At 41.8% G+C, this 25,494-nt stretch overlaps 1 protein-coding gene across 1 annotated transcript in view; it reads right to left on the bottom strand.

Annotated features, from left to right (window-relative positions):
- LOC147105174 (C4b-binding protein alpha chain-like) overlaps positions 1–25,494 on the bottom strand; it is a 79,468-nt gene that overhangs the window by 8,897 nt on the left and 45,077 nt on the right. Inside the window, exons 11-15 of the mRNA XM_086011283.1 lie at positions 20,394–20,579; positions 17,730–17,921; positions 6,586–6,682; positions 5,544–5,617; positions 3,184–3,369 (exon numbers count right to left, since the gene is read on the bottom strand). Coding sequence (XP_085867409.1) covers positions 3,184–3,369; positions 5,544–5,617; positions 6,586–6,682; positions 17,730–17,921; positions 20,394–20,579 — 735 coding nt within the window. The remainder of the gene's footprint in view (positions 1–3,183; positions 3,370–5,543; positions 5,618–6,585; positions 6,683–17,729; positions 17,922–20,393; positions 20,580–25,494) is intronic.

Here is a 25,494-nt window from a genome sequence, read left to right as displayed (position 1 = left end):
ATCACTCACCTGAGCGCCGACACCGCGACCCCTCCAACCCGCCTACTCTACCTGGTGTGGTTTGGAGCCGTCAGGAAACCCACACGAAACCCCTCAAAATAGGGATTAGGCTAAAAACTGCCTGTTAACTACCTGTTAACAGGCAGTTAATTGGCACTAATCCCTTCCCGCCTGGTTTCGGCGGGTCCCTGCCGCCCCTGAAACTTACGTGGGGCGGGGTTTTGGGCGGGATGGTGTCGGGACCCCCAAATTCGGGATTTCCCCCCCCGCCCACACGCCTGAAACCCCGCCTGACGGCTCCCCGAAAATCTAGCCCTAGATGTTTGACAAATGGTGTCATCTTAAACCATGTCAATCAATAGTATAAAGTATATCTTGCAGCAATTGCATGAGAACAAGGTGCAAATAGACCATGCCTTATAAGGGCATTTAGATTAATGATGACTGATTTATGATCAAGAAAGGTATATTAAATTCAGTGAATTGTAATAAGAATTTGGATTGGAAGAGTTTGATCAACTTGAATCCCGAGCTAAGAAATGTAACACATTTGAATCCCACAATCATCCGATGTGAATCTAAGTACTAAATGATTTAAGTGTATGCTCATGCACTATATACTTAATAAATCTGCGAATGCTTGACCCATCCAGAACTTTTTGATTCCGAGGAATAGATAGAACATTTAATCATAAATAACTGCATCCTCTAATACAATCATGTCCATTTTGAAGTGCAGTAACCACAACTGCGCACAGTAGTCCAAGTGTAGTCGGACCACTGCATTGTAAAGCCTCAGCGTAAAGTCAGGAGGCTTATACTACACTTTTCTAGCCATATATCCCAACAAATCACTTGCTTTTTAATTCTTCGTCCATATTGCCAACATTGGTAGTGACAGATCTACGGTCACTCAAAAGCCTTCTGAGTAAATCCTTTCTTTGTGATATATATCCATGGTGTTCATTCTTTCTGGTAACATGCAATAACCTGCATTTGTCTATAATAAATGTCATGCCATTTCTCCACTTGCATAACTAGTCTAAATCCTTTTGCAAAAACAAAGCTGCATCTCCGTTCCTATTGTCCTTTCTATTTTAATATCAACTGTACATTTTATAGCCTTACAATTACAATTTCTGCATCTGGGTCATTTATGTAGTTAAATAAGGATCTCAAACACTGACTCTTGTGGTACTCCATTTCACCCAATCTGGCACTACACTCACAAGATTACTTAGTTTCTTACTTTTTATCCAATTTGTTATTCAGTCCCACGTTCTACCTTGAATTCCCATCAATTTGAGTTCATCAGAAACCATGAGGCATCATGTTCCACGATCCACTTTATTTGCAATAAGCCCAAAAGTCAAAGTGGTCCATTAAGCAGGGCCTTCATAATCTGCATCCATGTTGATAGTCTCTTATTAGACTATTGTTATTGTTATGTAGGTAGTCAGTATGGAATCCATTATTTTACCCAATATCAGCGTTAGCTTAATAGGTCTATAATTGCCTGGACCTGATTTAATCTCCATTTAGTATAGTTACTATGTTTGCTCAGTTGTCATTTCTGCAGAATTTCTCCAGTTTCCAATGAATCAACAAAACCTCTCCTGTATCCCATGAATGGGTCATAGTTTGCTGTAGCAGGGCATCTAATGGCGTCTGCTGTTCGTTAGACTTGCCCTTACATGTTTAGGCTTTTAATATTTTTTGCGTGGCAAATTGCTGAAAGTGTGAGCTGATAATGTTGCAGCGAGGGAAAGAGGGCACCTGGGGCCTGAGTGAACAAGGCAAGCAACTGTGTATCACTTTAACCAATCAGATTGAAGGATTGGGAAATAAACAGCACCAAGGACGGAGAAGGAAGTGTAAATCAGAGTGGGCGAATGCAATGTCCAACCAGCTATAGAAAGAGAAATAAAGAGAAGGAAACAAAGATTGGATTAAGAGAGAGATTAAAAATAAAGAGAAAGGAAAATTAAAAATGTTTTACCTTTTTAAAATCGCCGACATCAACTAAAACCTGAAGCAATGAGACTCCACACTTGCGAATATTTTGATTGATGACACCAGGGGCAACCCACTTTCATCCAGATTGGCCAATAAGAGGATTTTTTAAAATTCATTCATAGGATGGGGACGTCGCTGTCAAAGCCAGCATTTATTGCCCATCGCTAATTGCCCTTGAGAGGGTGGTGGTGAGCCACCTTCTTAAACTGCTGCAGTCCGTGTGGTGAAGGTACTCCTACAGTGCGGTTACATCACGATGAAGAGACGGCGATATATTTCCAAGTCAGGATGGTGTGTAACTTGGAGGGGACCTTGGTGGTGGTTTTCCCCTGCCCCTACTGCCATTGTCCTTCTAGGTGGTAGAGGTCACAGGTTTGTGAGGTGCTACTGAAGAAGCCTTGGCAAGTTTCTGCAGTGCATCATGTAGATGGTGCACATTGCAGCCATGGTGGTGGAGGGAGTGACTGTTTAAGGAGGTGGATGGGGTGCCAATCAAGAGGGCTATTTTGTTCTGAATGGTGTCAAGTTTCTCGAATGTTATTGGGGCTGCTCCCATCCAAGCAAGTGGAGAGTATTCCATCACACTCCTGACTACTGCCTTGTAGATGGTGGAAAGGCTTTGGGGAGTCAGGAGGCGAGTCACTTGCCACAGAATACCTAGCCACTGACCTGCTCTTGTAGAGACAGTATTTAGGTGGCTGGTCCAGTAAATTTCTGGTCAATGGGGACACCCAGGTAATGCTGTTGAATGTCAAGGGGAGCTGGTTAGACTCGCTTATTGGAGATGGTAATTTCCTGGCACTTGTGTGGCACGAATGTTACTTGCCACTTATTAGCCCAAGCCTGAATGTTGTCCAGTTGCTATGACTCAGCCAAGGCTGGTACACCAAAGAAATGTTGCATCTATTCTGCAAGACTATTTCTAGGCTCAGGTATTGCATTTGGAGAGAATCTTTGTAACTCAAAGGCAGAACAATTTACAGTAAAAGAAAACACGGATTACAAAAACAGTAAATTTTTACAGAAAACCACTCCTTGATTTTTGGTAATATTGCAAATGTTTGCAAGCAATTAAGCCAGTAGCCGTTAGTGCAATTGAACAATAAAATAGTAATTTCTGCAGGAGAAAAGGCAATTGAAATTAGTTCGGATCCTATAGTTAAGTACCTTTGCATATTGGCGGGTCTTTGTCCCACTGTCTAGTTGCTGTACAAGTAATGTGTTCTTCACCAATCAATGAATAGCCACTATCACATGAATATGACGCCACCATTCCAAATGTCCAGAACTCTCCTTCGGATGGTGATGAAACTGTCCCATTAATAATAGGCGGAGCATCAGGACATGTGCTAACTAACGGAAAAGTGAAATTCAGTCAGTGTCCCGAACAGACTGTCAAATCAAATGCTTCTGGGATTAAAATCAATTGTCTCAGTGGCAAAGCATTGGCAAACCAACAGAGCAGGAAATGGGTATTCTCACTTCTCCTCCCCTGCCCCATAACTCACTGAAGAACCAATTTTAGCAGGAATTGTTTAGGGTGGGGGTGGGAGGGGGGAGAAATACAAGCTGCTCTTATATTGACACACTTTCAATTTGGATTTTGAGAGACCATTGTCTGTGAGCCACCTTTATACTGCCAGAGCATAGAAAAGATCACAGCATTCTCAAAGCAAATCAGGACAAGAGAGGCAATAACCCTGACTCAGTTAAAAACCAATTGGATGCTGCAATGGAGGGTGTAGGGGGTCTTTGGGGAATTCTGGATAGATGAACGGAGATGGCCGTCCTTATCCGTAATTACCTTGTGATCTTGTAAATGAGTTTAGAACACTTTTAATGTAGCTGGAATAGTAATAACATGCTGGAAACATTCAGCAGATTAGTTAATATCTGTGGAGACACTGTTTCAATTTGGATTTTGGGAGACCATTGTCTGTGAGCCACCTTTATACTGCTAGAGTATAGAAAAGATCACAGCATTCTGAAAGCAAATATTTAAGGATGAAAGCTTTTTCCAGATTGTCAAAAACATCCACATCAAATTAAAACATCACAGCCAACTGCTAAGATGCAAAATAGCATCTCCGACATGAATATTTCAGATGTGACCCTTCATCAGTTCTTTCAGATGCTGACCAACCTGCTGTCCATTTTCAGCATTTTCTGTTAATCTGAGTTGATGAATCCTGTGATCAAAATACTGAGATGCCATCATGACTTTCATCCATTGTCATCATCCCATCATTAAGTCTACCAAGGACCCTACTGTAACAATAAACTGGGTAACGTTAAGCAGGTTTGTAATCCTCACTAACAATCATCTTTCTCTGCCTTGCGCACTGGAATTTCTACAGACAACTCCAGGACTCCAGTGCAGTGGTGGTGTTAGGGCTGTGCAACCCGTCCAATTGCACATGGCTTGAAGCCAGTCAGGGGCTGTGAGCAGATCCAGAGATAAGTTTAAGGATTTCACATTTTCCTGTGTCAAAATATCCACAAGCATCAGGTTTGTTATGTGTGTTTTCCAAATTCTAGAATTGTAACTTAATATTTGCCACTAAAAGAACATTAGTAATTGTCACACTTTACCGCACAATAACATTAAATTATATATTGATTCGGCTTTTTTTTTTTTTTTTATAATTTGAGGAATGTTTTTGCTTTCTGTTTCACACCAAGCCACGATCAGTGATATTCAATGCGCCTTTAAAGACTGCTCTCACCGAGGGGATTAATAAGTAAGAAAAGAGTTCATGCTAGAGACTGTGAATGATACATGGAAGTATGCAGGGAGGATGTTTCCCCTGGCTGGGGGTGTCTAGAACGATGGGTCACAGTCTCAGGATACGGGGTAGGACATTTAGGACTAAGGTGAGGAGAAATTTCTTCACTCAGAAGTTGGTGAACCTATGGAATTCTCTACCACAGAAGGGTGTGGAGGCCAAGTCACTGAATATATTTAAAAAAGGAGATCAAGGGGTATGGGGAGAGCGTGGGAATATGGTATTGAGATAGACGATCAGCCATGATCATATTGAATGGCGGAGCAGGCTCGAATGGCCGAATGGCCTACTCCTGCTCCTATTTTTCTATGTTTCTCGTGGCTTGATTAAATGAATGGCTGTTTTCCATTCTATGCTTTATATACTTAGGCATAAAATGTTGAATCAAAATACTTATCTTTATTTTCTGGCTATACAAGAAAGTCAGTATCCTAATGTAGGAGACATCAAAATACTGCAAGTAAAAAGCCAACAAGAGAAGCAAACACTCCAGATATGTTAATTCCTTCCTGTGGTGACTGCACTGTGTGGAGAAATGGAGTGTAAACAGACAAAGAGAAAAGTCTGGTTCTTCACCTCAACACCATTTGTTAAGAAGTGTAAAGAGACCTGCATACTACTTGTTATGGTGTTCATGGAAACAAGACAGTCATTTGTTGGTTTAACAAATTTAGTATGGTTCAATCATTCCCTACAGAAAAACAAGTCAACCATTCTACTCAATTTAGAACTCTAACTTACGTTCACATGTTGGAACCTGGCCATCCCAACCTGCAGCTGTACATAACCGGTAGTTCCTACCAATAAGCTGGTATCTGGAAAAAGAAAAACAAGCTGCTGCAGGGAAATCAAAATAAAAGTCACCTACCAGGAATCAAAATTTAAACAGAACAATGGTAGTGAAAAGAAATCTAAGACTTCTAATGATTAAATCTATGAAACTGTTAATACTTTCATTCGGTTAAAAAAGGCAAATACTATACTGTGTTTCATTAGCAGAGGGTCAGAGTACAAGTCAAAATAACGTGTATTGTTACTGTCCACCCCTTTTGGTGGCCGTGCCTTCAGCTGCCTAGGCCCTAAGCTCCAGAGTTCCCTCCCTAAAGCTCTCCATCTCTCGCTCCTCCTTTAAGTCAACCCCTTTGACCAAGCTTTTGGTCACCTGTCCTAATATCACTTAGGTGGCTCAGTGTCACATTTTGTCTGACCGCTCCTGTGAAACATCTTGGGACGTTTTTACTATGTTATAGGCGCTATATAAATGCAAGTTGTGTTGTTGGATTTCACTCAGCCTATCGTAGGAAGAATATTGGTGTACTTTGGGTCACGAAGTTTAATTGCAGAATAAAGTATTTTAAGGAACCAGAAAACATCATAGTTCAATTGTGAACCCCCAGATTATGGAGCCAAGGATCGACAAGTTACGTCTCCATTTTTAAACAGTTATCAAAGGATGCAAGTGAAAGGCATTTGGACACTCAATCCCATTTTAAGTCAGTGAAAATTAATAGCATCAACTGTCAATAATTTAATAATTGGACAACGAAGTTACTGCAAGGTGTAGAATTCAACAAAACTACTGTGCATAGATCAGGAAGCTATATTCAGAGGCCACATAGATAATCACCATCAAAAACAAAAAGAGCAAGGAGTCTCCTTAAATTGTAGCAGTATGAAGATACCATGGCAGACCTCAACTTAATTATATATATATTTTTTAATGTAACCTTTCACTACAGTCCGCAGCCTCATTTAGTAATTGAGCAATGAGATGAACACTCACCCTTCATCACAATAAAAAGTAGCTCTATTTCCAAAAGTGGTATCTGATGCATTAGAATGCCCATTCAGAATCTCCCCAGGATTACCACAGTTTTTTGCTGGTTAGAAAGAAAAGTTGGGGAAAGAGTAGAGATGTTAAAATACACCACATTCTCCAATAGGATTTTGAATGCAATTCACTGAAGTTTAACATTATGGAAACTACTGCACAATTTTTCAGTATATAGATTGCCCCAATTCTAGTATTTATATTATAGGTTTTTTTGCAATGCAAATAGAAGATTCACTCCAATGATACAATAATTGATAACGTCATACCTTTACCTTGAGCGTACATTTAAAAGCAATCTCCCAATGCATGTGTCTAGGGAAACCTTTACCAGTCATTCCAAACTCAGTGGAAGGATCCAGCTATATTTTAATAATGGTTAGCTCCATTAAGGCCATGGTAGAACTCTTCCAGACTAATGGATAAATCTGGAAGATGTGCAGAATTTCAGCAACCTTCTCAGCAAATTTGGGACATCATTGGGCAACAGGTATAGAAAAGACTACCATTTATATAGCCTCTTATGTTGTTCAGTAACACAAAGTGCTTCACATGCAAGTCACTGAAGTATTCTGAAATGCAGACACGGTTATTGAAATGAAAGTGGCAGCCATTTTGCACACAGGAAGCTCCCACAGACAGCAATGAGATGAATGACTGGTTAATCTATTTTTGATTAAGTTGGTTGAAGGATATATTTTTCCAAGGACACCGAGAAAAAACACTTTCAATAGTGTCACTGGATCTTTAACGTTCGCCGAGAGAGAAGAGCCCTCGGTTTAATCGCTCATCCAAAGGAAAGTACCTCCAACAGTGCAGCATTCTGAAGTGCCGTCCGAGATTATCTGCTCAAATCCTGGTGCGCAGCTTGAACCCATAACATTTTGACTCAGCTGCTGTCCAGTTAGGCATTCCTATCCACAACTCAAATTAGGCTACTGAAAGTATTTTTTTGGAGGAAGGGGCGTTTGAAAATGTATTTAGGCACAATAATAACAGGAACTGTGCAGCAATCAGACAGAGTCAAGTGTGTATAGCAATTCAAGAGCGAACTTGTTCAGTCACCAATATCTCTCCCACTGATAGGCCACTCTGCCATAAGCTTTGTCCACGAGCAGCTGGGTGAATTGCCCATTTTTTCATCTGTCTTCTCTCCCTGGGTGAATTGCCTGCCTTACACTCTTGCGAATTCTCAACAGCATGGCACAAACCATAAACCTGCCATGTGGGGAATCATCTCCAGGAAGTACCATTATAACACTCCATGTGTCTGCAGTGTGTTCAGTGCCATTCGCAACTCCTCAGATAATGAAGCAGTCCATGCCAGCATGCAACAAGACCTGGACGACATTCAGGCTTGGGCTGATAAGTGGCAGGTAACATTTGCGCCACAGAAATGCCAGGCAATGACTATCTCCAACAAGCGAGAGTCTAACCACCGCCCCTTGACATTCAATAGCATTACCATCGCCAGATCCCCCACCATCAACATCCTGGGGGGGTCACCACTGACTAGAAACTTAACTGGACCAGCCACATAAATAATGTGGCAACAAGAGCAGGTCTGCGGCGAGTGTCTCACCTCCTGACTCCCCAAAGCCTTTCCACTATCTACAAGGCACAAGTAAGGAGTGTGATGGAATACTCTCCACTTGCTTTGATGAGTGCAGCTCCAACAACACTCAAGAAGCTCAACACCATGCAGGACAAAGCAGCCCACTTGATTGGCACCCCATCCACCACCACCTTATCTGAGGAAGGATGTTCTTGCCATGGAAGGAGTTCAGCAAAGATTCACCAGGCTGATACCTGGGATGGCAGGAATGACGTACAAGGAGAGATTGGGATGATTGGGCTTCTACTCGCTGGAGTTTAGAAGAGAGGGGATCTCATTGAAACTTATAAAATTCTGACAGGACTGGACAGACTAGATGCAGGAAGGATGTTCCCGATGGTCAGGGAGTCCAGAACCAGGGGTCACAATCTAAGAATAAGGGGTAGGCCATTTAGGACAGAAATGAGGAGGAATTTCTTCACCCAGAGTGGTGAACCTGTGGAATCCTCTACCACAGAAGGCAGTAGAGGCCAATTCATTAAATATATTCAAGAAGGAGTTGGATATATTTCTTAAGGCTAAAGGGATCAAGGGGTATGGGGAGAAAGCAGGGACCGGGTACTGAATTTGGATGATCAGCCATGATCACATTGAATGGTGGAGCAGGCTCGAGGGGCCGAATGGCCTACTCCTGCTCCTATCTTCTATGTTTCTATGTTTCTCTCCCTCCACCACCAGCGTACCGTGGCTGCAGTGTGTACCATCTACAAGATGCACTGCAGCAACTCGCCAAGGCTTCTTCGGCAGAACCTCCCAAATCTGTGACCTCTACCACCTAGAAGGTCAAGGGCAGCAGGTGCATCGGTACACCACCACCTCCAAGTTCCCCTCCAAGTCAAACACCATCCTGACTTAGAAGTATATCGCCGTTCCTTCATCATCACTGGGTCAAAACCTTAGAGTTCCCTCCCTAACGGCACTGTGGGAGTACCTTCACCACATGGACTGCAGCGGTTCAAGGCGGCGGCTCACCACCACCTTCTCAAGGGCAATTAGGGATGGGCAATAAATGCTAGCCTTGCCAGCGACGCCCAGATCCCATGAACGAATAAAAAAAAAAAATCACCACCAAGATTATGGCTGACTATGTAATCACATTATTAACTTTTGAGTAACTATTGTAATGTTTCAGAGGTGGCCATACCCAGGTATACATGGTGAGGAGTGTGTTTCACATTCTCTATTGGATTCAATCAATACTAACTGTAGCAAGAAATCTTAGACACACATCAGGCACAAAATTGGACCTGGCAACATAAAGAAGAAATTATGATTGAGGTTCAAGATCTGTTCGAGAGGGTAAACACGCCAATGCTTTTTCTCAAGGATCAGCATGTAGACATGGACATGCCCACTTTGGAGACTGGCATGTGTGTGCCCAGTGTTATAAAAGTTAAAATTAAAATTAACAGCAGTGATACTGACTGTCTGGTGGGATACGTCACTTGACTGGAGTTACTTTTGGCCTGCCCCCAGTTTTAGTATCAGCAGTGAACTTGGAGATTTTGCTTACAAAACCATTGTCCCCGCCTCTGATCGATACTAAAAAATAGAATGGTCCTGAAACTGATCTGTGGGACACCCTAGTTATACCTTCTAATTCCTGATTTTTAAACAAATATCTATCTGGCACCACATTTTAACCCCTCACCTGTGACACCTTACTTTAGGCATTATTGATCAATGTAGAACCTTTGCAAAAACTTTCTGAAATCCAAGTACAATATCAACTGCATTTCCCATGGTCACTGTTTGTTTAATTAAATGTGACCTCATTCTGCAGAAGTTGTTGGGCACCAGTTTTATGGAGTTCCTTGCACCAGATGCTTGGGATGCTGAACTATAAGCCTTGATTAAGGATTATTTCATTGATAGAAACAACTGTGTGTTTTGGGGAGAGCTACTGGTAGCTTAGAGTTGCCAACCCTCCTGGACGTTCAGGAATGGAAGATGAATCAACCAAGCACTGCTGCTAGCAACCTGTAGAAATGTAGAGCTTTGCGCTTGTGGTTTGCACCTGTGCACTTCCTTCAGTCAGTGAGGGGAGATAGAAGAGCAGATGTAGACAAATTTCTGAGAAGTGCAAAAATTATAGGGCAGTAATAGTGGGGGATTTCAACTACCCCAATATTAACTGGGATAAAATTAGTGCGAAGGGTATAGAGGGTGCGGAATTCCTAAAATGCATCCAAGAGAACTTTTTTAGCCAGTATGTAGCAAGCCCAACAAGGGAGGAGACGGTTTTGGACTTAGTTTTAGGGTATGAAGCTGGGGAGGTAGAAGGCATATCAGTGGGGGAGCATTTTGGTGCTAGTGACCATAATTCAGTTAGATTTAAGGTAGTTATGGAAAAAGACAAGGATAGACCAGGAATAAAAATTCTAAATTGGGGAAAAGTAAATTTTGCTAAGCTCAGGGGATTTAGCCATAGTGGACTGGAAACAGCTACTTGAAAGTAAATCAGTGTCAGAGCAGTGGGAGGCATTCAAGGAGGAGATCCGGAGGGTTCAGACCAAATATGTGCCCTTAAAGAAAAAAGGTGGGACTAACAAATCTAGAGCCCCCTAGATGTCTAGGGACGTACAGGGTAGGATAAAGAAAAAAAGGGAGGCGTATGACAGATACCGAGGGCTAAATACTGCAGAATCTTTAGAGGAGTACAGAAAGTGCAGGGGCGCAATTAAAAAGGATATTAGGAAAGCAAAGAGAGAGCATGACAAATTCTTGGCAAGTAAAATCAAGGAAAATCCAAAGATGTTTTATAAATATATCAAGAGTAAGAGAATAACTAAAGAAAGGGTAGGGCCTATTCGAGATCATGAGGGTAATGTGTGTGTGGAGGCGGGAGACGTCGGTAGGGTTCTTAATGAATACTTTGCGTCTGTTTTCACAAAGGAGAGGGGTGAAGCAGACATTACCATCAGGGAGGAGGAGTGTAAAATAGTAAATGAAATAAACATAGTGAGAGAGGAAGTATTAAGGGGTTTAGCAGCTTTAAAAGTGGATAAATCCCCAGGCCCGAATGAAATGTATCCCAGGATGTTAAGCAAAGCAAAAGAGGAAATAGCAGAGGCCCTGAACATCATTTTCCAATCCTCTCTGGCTGCAGGTGTGGTGCCGGAGGACTGGAGGACTGCTAATGTGGTACCCTTGTTTAAAAAGGGAGACAAGGATAGACCGAGTAATTACAGGCCAGTCGACCTAACCTCGGTGGTGGGAAAATTATTGGAAAGAATTCTGAAGGACAGGATAAATCTTCATTTAGAAAGACACGGATTAATCAAGGATAGTCAGCACGGATTTTTTAAGGGAAGGTCGTGTCTGACAAACTTGACTGAATTTTTTGAGGAGGTAACAAGGAGGGTGGATGAGGGTAGTGCGTTTGTAGTGTATATGGACTTTAGCAAGGCTATTGATAAGGTTCCACATGGCAGACTGGTCACGAAGTTAAAAGCCCATGGGATCCAGGGCAAAGTGTCAAGTTGGGTTCAAAACTGGCTCGGAGGCAGGAAGCAGAGGGTAATGATTGATGGGTGTCTTTGTGACTGGAAGGCTGTTTCCAGTGGGGTTCCGCAGGGCTCAGTACTAGGGCCCTTGCTTTTTCTGGTATATAACAATGATCTAGACTTGAATATAGGGGGTATGATTAAGAAGTTTGCAGGCCATCTTAGACTGGGTATTATGTAATGAGAAAAGATTTAATTAGCAATCTTGTTGTGCGAGGCCCCTTGGGGCAGAGCAATCATAACATGATAGAATTCTTCATTAAAATGGAGAGTGAAGTATTTGACTCAGAGACTAGGGTCCTGAATTTAAATAAAGGAAACTATGATGGTATGAGGCGCAAGTTGGCTTGGATGGATTGGGGAACGTTACTTAAAGGGTTGACGGTGGATAGGCAATGGCAAACATTTAAAGATCGCATGAATGAACTACAGAATTTGTTCAATCCTGTTTGGCATAAAAATAAAACAAAAAAGGTGACTCAACTGTGGCTAACAAGGGAAATTAGGGATAGCATAAGATCCAAGAATAGGACATATAATTTGGCCAGAAAAAGGAGCAAACCGGAGGATTGGGAGCAGTTTAGGATCCAGCAAAGGAGGACAAAGGGATTAATTAAGAGGGGGAAAATAGAGTACGAGAGTAAGCTTGCAGGGAACATAAAAACTGACTGTAAAAGCTTCTATAGATCTGTGAAGAGAAAAAGATTGGTGAAGTCAAGCGTAGGTCCCTTGCAGTCAGAATCAGGGGAATTTATAATGGGGAACAAAGAAATGGCAGACCAATTAAATACATACTTTGGTTCAGTCTTCACAAAGGAGGACACAAATAACCTCCCAGAGATGTCGGGGAACATAGGATCTAATGAGAGGGAGGAATTGAATGAAATCAGTATTTGTAGGGAAACGGGATTGAAGGCCGATAAATCCCCAGGGCCTGATAATCTACATCTTATGGTACTTAAGGAAGTGGCCCTAGAAATAGTAGATGCATTGCTGGTCATCTTCCAAAATTCTATAGACTCTGGAACAGTTCCCATGGATTGGAGTGCAGCTAATGTAACCCCACTATTCAAAAAGGTGGGAGAGAGAAAACGGGGAATTATAGCCTGACATCGGTAGTGGAGAAAATGCTAGAGTCCATTATAAAAGATGTAATAGCAGAGCACTTGGAAAACAGTGACAGGATTGGACAAAGTCAACATGGATTTACAAAAGGTAAATCATGCTTGACTAATCTGAAATTTTTTGAGGATGTAACTGGTAGAATAGATAAGGGAGAACCAGTGGGGATGTGGTGTATTTGGACTTTCAGAAGGCTTTCGATAAGGTCCCGCATAAGAGATTAGCGTGCAAAGTTAAAGCACATGGGATTGGGGGTAAGGTACTGACTTGGATAGAGAACTGGTTGGCAGACAGGAAGCAAAGAGTTGGAATAAACGGGTCTTTTTCCGAGTGGCAGGCAGTGGCTAGTGGGGTACCGCAGGGATCGGTGCTAGGACCCCAGCAGATGACACAAAGCTGGGTGGGCGTGTGTGCTGTGAGGAGGATGCAGAGAAACTCCAGTATGATTTGGACAGGTTGGGTGATTGGGCAGATGCAGTATAATGTGGATAAATGCAAGGTTATCCACTTTGGTGGCAAAAACAGGAAGACAGATTATTATCTGAACGGCAATAGACTGGGAAAAGGGGAAGTGCAACGAGACCTGGGTGTCCTTGTACACCAGTCGCGGAAGGTAAGCATGCAGGTGCAGCAGGCGGTTAAGAAGGCAAATGGTATATTGGCCTTCATAGTGAGAGGATTCGAGTACAGGAGCAAGGATGTCTTGCTGCAGTTGTACAGGGCCTTGGTGAGACCACACCTTGAGTATTGTGTGCAGTTTTGGTCGCCTTATCTGGAGGAAGGATGTTCTTGCCATGGAGAGAGTGCAGCAAAGATTCACCAGACTGATAACTGGGATGGCAGGAATGACGTATGGAGAGAGATTGGGTCGATTGGGCTTGTATTCGCTAGAGTTTAGAAGAATGAGAGGGGATCTCATTGAAACTGATAAAATTCTAACAGGACTACAGACTAGATGCAGGAAGGATGATCCCGATGGCAGGGGAGTCCAGAACTGGGGGTCGCAGTCTAAGGATAAGCCATTTAGGGCTGAGATGAGTAGGAATTTCTTCACCCAGAGAGTAGTGAACTTGTGGAATTCTCTACCACAGGAGGCCGTTGAATATATTTAATGAGTTGGCCTCAAGAAGGAGTTAGATATTTTCTTAAGGCTAAAGGGATCAAGGGATATGGGGAGAAAGCAGGGATAGGGTACTGAATTTGGATGATCAGGCATGATCTCATTAAATGACGGAACAGGCTCGAGGGGCCAAATGGCCTACTCCTGCTCCTATCTTCTATGATACTAAAATCGCCTGTGTGGTTGATACTGAAGGAGGAAGCTGTAGACTGCAGGAAGGTATCAATAAATTGGTCAGGTGGGCAGAACAGTGGCAAATGGAATTCAATCTGGAGAAGTGTGAGGTAATGCATTTGGGGAGGGCTAACAAGGAAAGGGAATACACATTAAATGGTAGGATACTGAGTAGTGTAGAGGAACAAAGGGACCTTGGAGTGCATGTTCACAGATCCCTGAAGGTAGCAGGCCAGGTAAATAAGGTGGTTAAGAAGGCATATCGAATGCTTGCCTTTATTAGCCGTTGCATAGAATACAAGAGCAGGAGGGTTATGCTTCAACTGTATAAAACACTAGTTAGGCATCAGCTAGAGTACTGCATGCAGTTCTGGTCACCAAATTACAGGAAAGATGTGATTGCACTAGAGAGGGTACAGAGGAGATTTATAAGGATGTTGCCGGAAGTAGAGAATTTTAGCTATGAGGAGAGATTGAATAGGCTTGGTTTGTTTTTCTTGGAACAGAGGAGGCTGAGGGGAGACCTTATTGAGGTGTATAAAATCATGAGGGGCCGAGATAAAGTGGATAGAAAGGTCCTATTTCCCTTAGCAGAGGGGTCAAAAACCATGGGGTATAGATTTAAAGTAATTGGTGGAAGGTTTAGAGGGGATTTGAGGGGAACTTTCTTCACCCAGACGGTTGTGCGGGTCTGGAACTCACTGCCTGAAAGGGTGGTAGAGGCAGAAACCCTAACCACATTTAAAGAGTACTTAGATGTGCACTTGGGATGCTGTAACCTGCAGGGCTACGGCCCAAAAGCTGGGAAGTGGGATTAGGCTGGATAGCTCTTTGTTGGCCGGCATGGACACGATGGGCCGAAATGGCCTCCTTCCATGCTGTAACTTTCTATGATTCTATGATTCAGTCCTTATTTTTACATAATGTGTTGATTTGAAATTATTTATAGTTAAGTAACATTAGCAGCAATTTAGAAAGCAGAGAAAGAGAGTTGTTTGGAGCATAAGAATTTCTCTGCAGTACAGGCTAAGGAGCTGAGAGTTGCAAAACTGATGTGCTATAGTGCCACCACTAGTGGGAATGTGTAATTACAACTTTACAAAGCAGTTCCATTATAAATGTGGACACAGAAATTTAGAATAGGAAAATGATAACAGAAAGTGTGCACAAGACATAGGATCTTTAATATATAGATAAATATTCGTTAATTCTTATGCCCCTCACGGGGCGAGATGGGACGGAGTGAAATCTCACACTTCTCCATTTTGGGCACCTAGTATTAGGTTCAAGCACTCCAGGGTCAAATACAGGTTAAGATTCTTCCCCATCCTTCATTATAGCCCAATAATGGCCCGGATTTTGCGTCAGTGGCAAAGGTACGGCGCTCGCCGCTGAACTCGATGAAATCCGCCCACAAAGATTTAGCAGGCTCCGTGTCATCGATTTCCGCTTTCCCTTTTCAGTTTCAATCTGGCGCCATGTATCAGGGATCTGTGGCATCTAGGAACAGTGAGGTCTTCAAGCAGTCTGAGTAGCCAGTCAGACTGAAGAATTCTCCCAGACAGCAAACCAGGAAATAAAAAGCACTGATTATCATTCACTATTTAATCATTTTACACAGAGCAAAATTAAGTTTGGGTCATACATATGGGATTAAGGTAGATGCTGAAATATCAAAAGATTTTTAAAAACTAATTTTGATTATGTTATAAATCTATGGACTTTTTAAATCATGGAATGGAGGGAATGACACTCCACACTTATAAAATTAGTTTTTCAGGGCCAGAAGTTGTTCAGTGGTAATTATGATTTAGTACGCCACTAAAAACTCAGTTACTCCTCATACAACAAAGCTCAACTATTGCCAATGGTTTTTACACTGAAAATCGCGTGTAAAAAGTTGAAGTTCACGTCAAATCACTGACTTGGTGTTGATTGCATCTGCAAAGACTGCAACAGTGCACCTTGTGAAGGAGCAGGGCATCGCTGACAGCAACTTCCGGATTTCCGCATTTAACTGCGCATGTGCGAGCGACAGAAGTTGCTATCAGTTTTACACAGTAATGACGGCGAACGCTGATAGTTTTGCCGTCATTACAACTGCAAATTCCGAGCCATTCTCTTTTAACCCATTTATGAAATGTTTTATTTCGCACATCAGCCATTCTAAAGCGTATTCAGTCTTGTATCTAGCACATATCCATCATGCTCAAAGTGTCACAATCGCATGGTTTCCACCAAACCACCAAGGATTACATTTATTGTGTCCATCACATATACAAGAATCACACATGGACTGTGTTCATATCCAGACACAGTTCAATGCACAAGAGAGATATTTTGGAAGTAAGAATAGAGAAAGGAATTAGATCTGAAATGGGTAGATTTTATTTGGCTTACAGGAATAGAGGCATCTTACATAAGAAATAGGAGCAGGAGTAGGCCATTTGGCCCTTTGAGCTTGCTCCACCATTCAATAAGATCATGCCTGATCTGATCTTGGCCTCAACTCCTTGATCTGCAGCTTTGCAGAGACTTAAAAAGGTGCCAAAATAAATAGATAAGGCACAAATAGGCAAATATAATCTTTGATATAACAACAGAAAACGATTGATTTAGTTAATGGACCAGATAGTCAGGATGGGACATATCTTTTGGCTTAATTCTATAGAGTACAGGTTAAGCTCCATTTTAAATAGGCTGGCTGTAGTATACAAACAAGTTCAGATACAAGATTACTTAACTAGCTATGCACTGATCTTTGGATTTAAGAGCTGACCCAATCTCTGGCACTCTTGTGATTAACCTAGCTTCTGTTCCGATGTGAAAAGTTACAATTAAGAATCTTTACAGGTTACCCTCACTTCTGCTCAACATTGATTAACAAATGATAACAGTAGATTCCAATATACAGTAGTTGGTTCAGTGAGAAATATATCACTGACATACATCTGGATCAGGTTGGAATTTAATAGGGTGATGAAAGGGGAAGAAAGACAAGGAAGAGGAGGAGCATGATTTAACCAAGGACCATTAATACCCTTCTTGGTGACAAAAGTTACGAATCAACAATCATCAATATCCAACAATTTAATGATGGCAAACAGATCCAAAAATAATAACGTTATATAAACAGTTTCCATTGTTACCAGGTGTTTGTTCTATGACTGAAAGTTGGTATTTTGTGAATAAAAGGCATATGGAACACTTATTTTTTTTTTTTTTTTTTTTTTTTTTAAATGCCCCAATACTCTGGCATCTTCAGCATCCCGGGGAAGTGATTACAAAGAAATGGTTCCCATTGCTGATCACTATCCTTTGATCCCTGCTGGGAGTTTAATGTATGTTGGGTGAGATAATGATCAAGGCCAAACTATGTTGCAGCCTACAATTGAGTCACATCACCCAGGCTCACATCAAAGAATGGCCATCGGGTGTAGTACTGAAAAGCTGCTCATTCCCATGCAAATGTACTCTAGCACAAGTCACTTCCTTTGAGAGAAAAATCGGCCAAAGTCTGGGCAAGGATGAAGAGGAAATAAAATTGCTCATTACTTACGTTCACAAGTGACCCGTAATGGTGACCAAGTTGAATTTGTCTGACAGGTAATACGCCTTGAACCTCCTCCCTGAAGGATGTAACCTGGGTAACACTTATAAATAACAGTAGCACCCACGGGAAAGGAGGTCTGAGAAATAGATTCATCAGTTGGTGAGCCATTTTCCAAATGTGGAGGAGATTCACAGTCACCTTTAACAAAAAAGTTCATAGTTTCAACATTCGATAAGTCTCCCTTCCATTAGAGATCTATTGGTACATTGATTCACGTGTGGAAGATATCTTTCTTACTCTAAAAGACAAGAGTCTTGCCTGTCATCTAATGCTAGGAATTTGGGGATTTTTTTTAAATCTTGCACTGGGATTTTCTCACCAATTTCAAATCCTCTGATCTTTTTCTTTTAGCTACCTTCCTTTTACAAACAGGATGGGCCGAATGGCCGCCTTTCATGCTGTAACCATTCTATGATTCCCTTCTATAAAGAGACCAAAGTTGTGACTCTAAATAACACACAGATTTCAAAATCAGACGAAGCACGAAGCATGAATATGAGGATGGCTAATGTCCAAAATAAGGGTTTAAACAAATTTAAAATCTTTTAAAATATATTTCACATCATCATCAAATTATTCATTGAATTATCTTTTGCGTCTCTTATTGCCTGAGATACAGTGAGAAGGGGACAGAAACAGAAGGGGCGATTTGAACGCGGCACACACACGGTGGAAACCAGGTGGACAGGCAATTAAAATTGCGCTGAAGGCTTACCCGCTGACATAGCGCTCCATTCCCGCTGTCTTCAAATTTAAACTTCTTTTTCTGAACAGGTGGCAAGGACACCCACCTGAAACCGACGGGGGTACTTCTTTAATTATGCAAATTGAGGTCCAATTACATCATCAGGACCTGACTAATTTTAACTGGTAACCTGAGCAGGAAATCCAATGTGGCTTTCCTGCCAGGTGCAGCTAGCGGCAAGAGGATTTGAGGCTAGAAGTGGCCCAAACAGGTAAGTTTTATTAACTTTTTTTAAAAAAGCAAACTTTCCTTATGAGGCATGGAGGAGCAGCAGTGCTCCACCGGGTCCCACAAGGAAAGTTTAGGTCCCCTGCTTCTGGCTCTCTCCCTTCCTGATCGCAAGACCCTCCCAAAACCCCCTCCCTAAGACTTAGGTAAGTGCTGGTGACCGTTTCTTCGTTGCTGGTGGTGGACTCCTGCCACCCAAAGTTTTGCTCCCACCCGCCGTACAGCTGTTGCCACTTTCAGAGAGGCAACTGACTGGGGGCATGCAGATGAGGCCCGAGAGTTAAAACCTCTTGAGCTTTGCGCTGCTGAGGGCAGTGCAGGTTTGGCGTTCACAACGTCCTATGCCCAACCAATTCTTGCTCAGAGTTAACATTGGGGCTACAGTATCTTTCCTCAACCTAATTTTACTCTGGGAAGCAGAGGTAGATCAAGGGGGGGATCTTAATCTAGGATAGGATGTATGTGGCTGAGTTTTGAAAGAGTTGGAGTTTACTAACAGAAAGAGGCTGAGAGGCCAGCAAGGAAGATTTTGGAGAAATCAAGTGTAGAGGTGAAGAAAGAGGTGTGGCAGCAGTAGCAATAAAGTAGTCTTGGCAATGGCTAGGATGTGGGACTTGACACACAACACTGCATCAAACACAACGCCAAGGTTTCACACCGTCTGATTCAGCCGGAGTGGCTCCAGAATGGGATGGAATCGGCGGCCATCGCAGAGTTTATTGCAGGGATCAGTAACAATAGCTTCAGTCTTCCTGATGTTCAGTTGGAGGAAATTTTAACTCATCCACAACCTAATGCCAGTCAGACAATCTGTCAGCAGAGGTAGTCATAGGGTCGAGAGAAATGGAGGAGAGGTACAGCTGGGTGCCCTCAGCATATAGTTCTAATTAGAACATAATTTTACTTTTATCACATTGTCTCCAAGCAGAGATTTCTTTGAGGAAGTTTTATAGTAAAGGAAAGCAAATCGCAAAGAGTGAACTTTAGCTGTCGCACTTCATGTCATTCATTGGGAGTGACAATAGTGCATTTACCCAAATACCTATTAAATCTGGGTTCAAGTCACACTCCAGCACGTACAGTACTGAGGGAGTGCTATACCGTTGGTGGTGCTTTATTTACCCACATAACAATGCCTACACTTCAAAAAATAATGAATTGGATATGAAGCACTTTGGGGCATTTTGACAGATGTGAGGTGATTTATTTAAGGGCAACTTATTTCTCTCTTTGTAATTATTATTTTAAAGTACAGCTGGGTGCACTTCATAAAAATGTCATACTTCCTGTGCCACACCTTGTGCATCATGCGTGTATACACAAATTTCTTGCAATTGATTTACAAAAATTAAATTTAAATCAAACAATAAAATCAGAATTGAATGGATATGGAAAGTACTGACTACCCAGCAGACAGGAATGAAAGCTACCAATCAGCAATTTCAAAAAAGTTCCCATCAAAAATAGACAGGAACAACAACAAGCAAAAGAAAGGTGTTGGTAAACCAATCAAATTACTCAAAATATCTTTTCAATATTTTTGAGCCATAATTTTTGTTCAGCAGTTAAAAATGTTGAACATAATGTCAACTGGGAAAATATCTACACATCCTCAAGTTCAAGAAATGGTTACTCACGTGGCTCACAGGTAGGTGGTTGTGGTACAAATGTGTTATTTTCACCACATTCAATGACATCCTTTCCAACCATTGTAAAATTTGCATTACATTTATAGATGATTGTGTCCAGATAGCTGTACGTAGGTCCAAAGCCTGCCACTATTTGTCCATTTTTAGGTACTTCAGGACGATCACATCGAACAACTGCCAAAAGAGCAATGCATTAGTTTCCATTAAGTGGTAGAGAATTCCATAGGTTCACCACCCTGAGTGAAGACATTTTTCCTCATCTCAGTCCTAAATGTCCTATCCCATATCCTGAGACTGTGACCCCTCGTTCTAGACACCCCCAGCCAGGGGAAAGCATCCTCCCTGCATCCAGTCTGTCTAGCCCTGTCAGAATTTTATACGTTTCAATGAGATCCCCTCTCATTCTTCTAAACTCTAGTGAATACAGGCCTAGTCGACCAATCTCTCCTCATACGACAGTCCTGCCATCCCAGGAATCAGTCTGGTGAACCTTTGCAGCACTCCCTCTATGGCAAGTATATCCTTTCATAGGTAAGGATAACAAAACTGCACACAGTTCTCCAGGTGTGGTCTCACCAAGGCAATGTATAACTGTAGTAAAGCTCCTGTACTCAAATCTTCTTGCAATGAAGGCCAACATACCATTTGCCTTCCTAACTGCTTACTGCACCTGCATGTTTGCTTTCAGTGACTGGTGTACAAGGACACCCAGGTCCCTCTGTACATCAACATTTCCCAATCTATCACCATTTAAATAATACTCTGCCTTTCCATTTTTGCTACCGAAGTGGATAACTTCACATTTATCCACGTTATACTGCATCTGCCATGTATTTGCCCACTCACTCAACTTGTCTAAATCGCCTTGAAGCCTCTTTGCATCTTCCTCTCAACTCACAATCCCACCTAGCTTCGTGTCATCAGCAAACTTGGAAATATTACATTTGGTTCCCTCATCCAAATCATCATTGATATATATTGTGAATAGCTGGGGCCCAAGCACTGGTCCCTACAATGCCCCACTAGTCACCGCCTGCCACCCCGAAAAAGACCCATTTTATCCTTCTCTCGGTTTCCTGTCTGTTAACCAATTTTCAATCCATGCCAGTATATTACCCCCAATCCCATGTGCTTTAATTTTGCACACTAACCTCTTATGTGGGACTTTATCAAAGGCCTTCTGAAAATCCAAATACACCACATCCACTGGTTCTCCCTTATCTATTCTACCAGTTACATCCTGAAAAAACTCCAGTTGGTTTGTCAAACACGATTTCCCTTTCATAAATCCATGTTGACTTTGTCTAATCCCGTTGATATTTTCTAAGTGTCCTGTTATCACATCCTTTATAATAGATTCTAGCATTTTCCCTGTTATGTTAGGCTAACCGGTCTGTAGTTCCCTGTTTTCTCTACCTCCTTTTTTAAATAGTGGGGTTACATTTGCCACCCTCCAATCTGCAGGAACTGTTCCATAATCTATAGAATTTTGGAAGATGACAACCAATGCATCCACTATTTCCATGGCTGCCTCTATTAGTACTCTGGGATGCAGATTATCAGGCCCTGGGGATTTACCGGCTTTCAGTCCCATTAATTTCTCCAGCACTATTTTTTTTACTAATACTAATTTGCTTTAATTCCTCCTTCTCACTAGACCCTTGGTTCCCTAGCATTTCTGTGAAGTTTTTTGTGTCCTCTTCTGTGAAGACAGAACCAAAGTATTTGTTTAATTGCTCTGCCATTTCCTTGTTCCCCATTATAAATTCTCCCATTTCTGACTATAAGGGGCCTACATTTGTCTTCACTAATCTTTTTCTTTTTACATACTGGGTATTGCTTCCATCTTAAAAGTGGGTTTGTGGAAATCAGTGGGGAGGAAACACTTTCTGCTCATTGAAGCTCTAAAGCTCCTTAGAAATATACAGACATAAATAAGGAGTCTTGAATTCTGTAACACAAAACCAAGAAATACCATCCAGTACTTCAACTTACACAGCGCTGCAGCCAATTGAATTTGACTCCCTTAATGTCTAACTCCATTATGTTAACCAGCAGACTCTTTCAAATATTTAGAATCTATTGAATAATTTTTGTCTTGCTAGTTTGACTTTACCCTGAAGTAATATTTGTGATATGCCGTTTCTATGCCATTTAATAGTTAACATATACTTCAAATGAGGCCTCCCTCAACTTTCTTTTCTATAGACTATAAAGCAGAAACTTGTGAGCTGTTCATAGCTCATCCCTTTTGCATTTGGAATCATTCTTGTTTCTCATCTTTGAACCCTCTCAATGCAGTCATAAGGAGACATGGATAAGAATAGAGTTAACATTATACTGACTTCAGCACATAGACAGAGTTAAGTTTTGAGAGATAGAGACAGACAGCAAGAGAGGAAAGAGAAAACAGGAGAAAAGAGATCACTTGAAATAACACCTGCATATTTATCATGGTATGAACATTGAAATAGAAAAACAGAAGTTGTTTAAAAGCTAAATTGAAAATGACTGGCCACCTTGGGAAGGAGGCCCAAGAAGCCTGGGAACGTGAAACTAGGGGGTAGATTTTGCCAAACCTGTCGGGAAGGCGGCGAGACTTCCCCTTTCAGGTTTTTGACCCGCCTACTTCGACGTCCAGCCAATCCGCGCGATTTTCTCTTGATTGACCTTGTTGAGTCCGCCCAGCGGGCTCAGCAGGCCAATTAGCTCAGCAGGCCAATTAAAGGCCACCCGGCAACAGGTGACGTCACAGACTGAAATTTCATGTCAAGAGTTCTTTGACAGATGAAATATCAGTGTCTCACAGCTGTTTGAAGCTGTGAAACACTGACACTCTGAGTTCTAAGCTGAGTCATTCTGCACAGACTCAGTTAGAGCTCTCACCGGCACTCAAAGCTGAAGGCTGTCACTTTTGACAGATCGCAGCCGTTCAGCTTTCAGTTCCGGCTGAGTGATGGGCTCCCGACAGCTACAGGAAGAAAGGCTGTTAAGGTAAGTAAAAGTGCTTTACACACTTTAGACATACCAAACACACTTACCTTTGCACTCATGCACCCATCACTCACCTGAGCGCCGACACCGCGACCCCTCCAACCCGCCTACTCTACCTGGTGTGGTTTGGAGCCGTCAGGAAACCCACACGAAACCCCTCAAAATAGGGATTAGGCTAAAAACTGCCTGTTAACTACCTGTTAACAGGCAGTTAATTGGCACTAATCCCTTCCCGCCTGGTTTCGGCGGGTCCCTGCCGCCCCTGAAACTTACGTGGGGCGGGGTTTTGGGCGGGATGGTGTCGGGACCCCCAAATTCGGGATTTCCCCCCCCGCCCACACGCCTGAAACCCCGCCTGACGGCTCCCCGAAAATCTAGCCCTAGATGTTTGACAAATGGTGTCATCTTAAACCATGTCAATCAATAGTATAAAGTATATCTTGCAGCAATTGCATGAGAACAAGGTGCAAATAGACCATGCCTTATAAGGGCATTTAGATTAATGATGACTGATTTATGATCAAGAAAGGTATATTAAATTCAGTGAATTGTAATAAGAATTTGGATTGGAAGAGTTTGATCAACTTGAATCCCGAGCTAAGAAATGTAACACATTTGAATCCCACAATCATCCGATGTGAATCTAAGTACTAAATGATTTAAGTGTATGCTCATGCACTATATACTTAATAAATCTGCGAATGCTTGACCCATCCAGAACTTTTTGATTCCGAGGAATAGATAGAACATTTAATCATAAATAACTGCATCCTCTAATACAATCATGTCCATTTTGAAGTGCAGTAACCACAACTGCGCACAGTAGTCCAAGTGTAGTCGGACCACTGCATTGTAAAGCCTCAGCGTAAAGTCAGGAGGCTTATACTACACTTTTCTAGCCATATATCCCAACAAATCACTTGCTTTTTAATTCTTCGTCCATATTGCCAACATTGGTAGTGACAGATCTACGGTCACTCAAAAGCCTTCTGAGTAAATCCTTTCTTTGTGATATATATCCATGGTGTTCATTCTTTCTGGTAACATGCAATAACCTGCATTTGTCTATAATAAATGTCATGCCATTTCTCCACTTGCATAACTAGTCTAAATCCTTTTGCAAAAACAAAGCTGCATCTCCGTTCCTATTGTCCTTTCTATTTTAATATCAACTGTACATTTTATAGCCTTACAATTACAATTTCTGCATCTGGGTCATTTATGTAGTTAAATAAGGATCTCAAACACTGACTCTTGTGGTACTCCATTTCACCCAATCTGGCACTACTCACAAGATTACTTAGTTTCTTACTTTTTATCCAATTTGTTATTCAGTCCCACGTTCTACCTTGAATTCCCATCAATTTGAGTTCATCAGAAACCATGAGGCATCATGTTCCACGATCCACTTTATTTGCAATAAGCCCAAAAGTCAAAGTGGTCCATTAAGCAGGGCCTTCATAATCTGCATCCATGTTGATAGTCTCTTATTAGACTATTGTTATTGTTATGTAGGTAGTCAGTATGGAATCCATTATTTTACCCAATATCAGCGTTAGCTTAATAGGTCTATAATTGCCTGGACCTGATTTAATCTCCATTTAGTATAGTTACTATGTTTGCTCAGTTGTCATTTCTGCAGAATTTCTCCAGTTTCCAATGAATCAACAAAACCTCTCCTGTATCCCATGAATGGGTCATAGTTTGCTGTAGCAGGGCATCTAATGGCGTCTGCTGTTCGTTAGACTTGCCCTTACATGTTTAGGCTTTTAATATTTTTTGCGTGGCAAATTGCTGAAAGTGTGAGCTGATAATGTTGCAGCGAGGGAAAGAGGGCACCTGGGGCCTGAGTGAACAAGGCAAGCAACTGTGTATCACTTTAACCAATCAGATTGAAGGATTGGGAAATAAACAGCACCAAGGACGGAGAAGGAAGTGTAAATCAGAGTGGGCGAATGCAATGTCCAACCAGCTATAGAAAGAGAAATAAAGAGAAGGAAACAAAGATTGGATTAAGAGAGAGATTAAAAATAAAGAGAAAGGAAAATTAAAAATGTTTTACCTTTTTAAAATCGCCGACATCAACTAAAACCTG

This window comes from Somniosus microcephalus, chromosome 18, assembly GCF_052327205.1.
Source record: "Somniosus microcephalus isolate GS21.2 chromosome 18, FLI_Smic_1.0, whole genome shotgun sequence".
In the NCBI taxonomy this organism is placed as follows: Eukaryota; Metazoa; Chordata; class Chondrichthyes; order Squaliformes; family Somniosidae; genus Somniosus; species Somniosus microcephalus.
The sequence above is the reverse complement of the archived record's forward strand: the minus strand, read 5'-3'. Positions and strand labels throughout refer to the sequence as shown.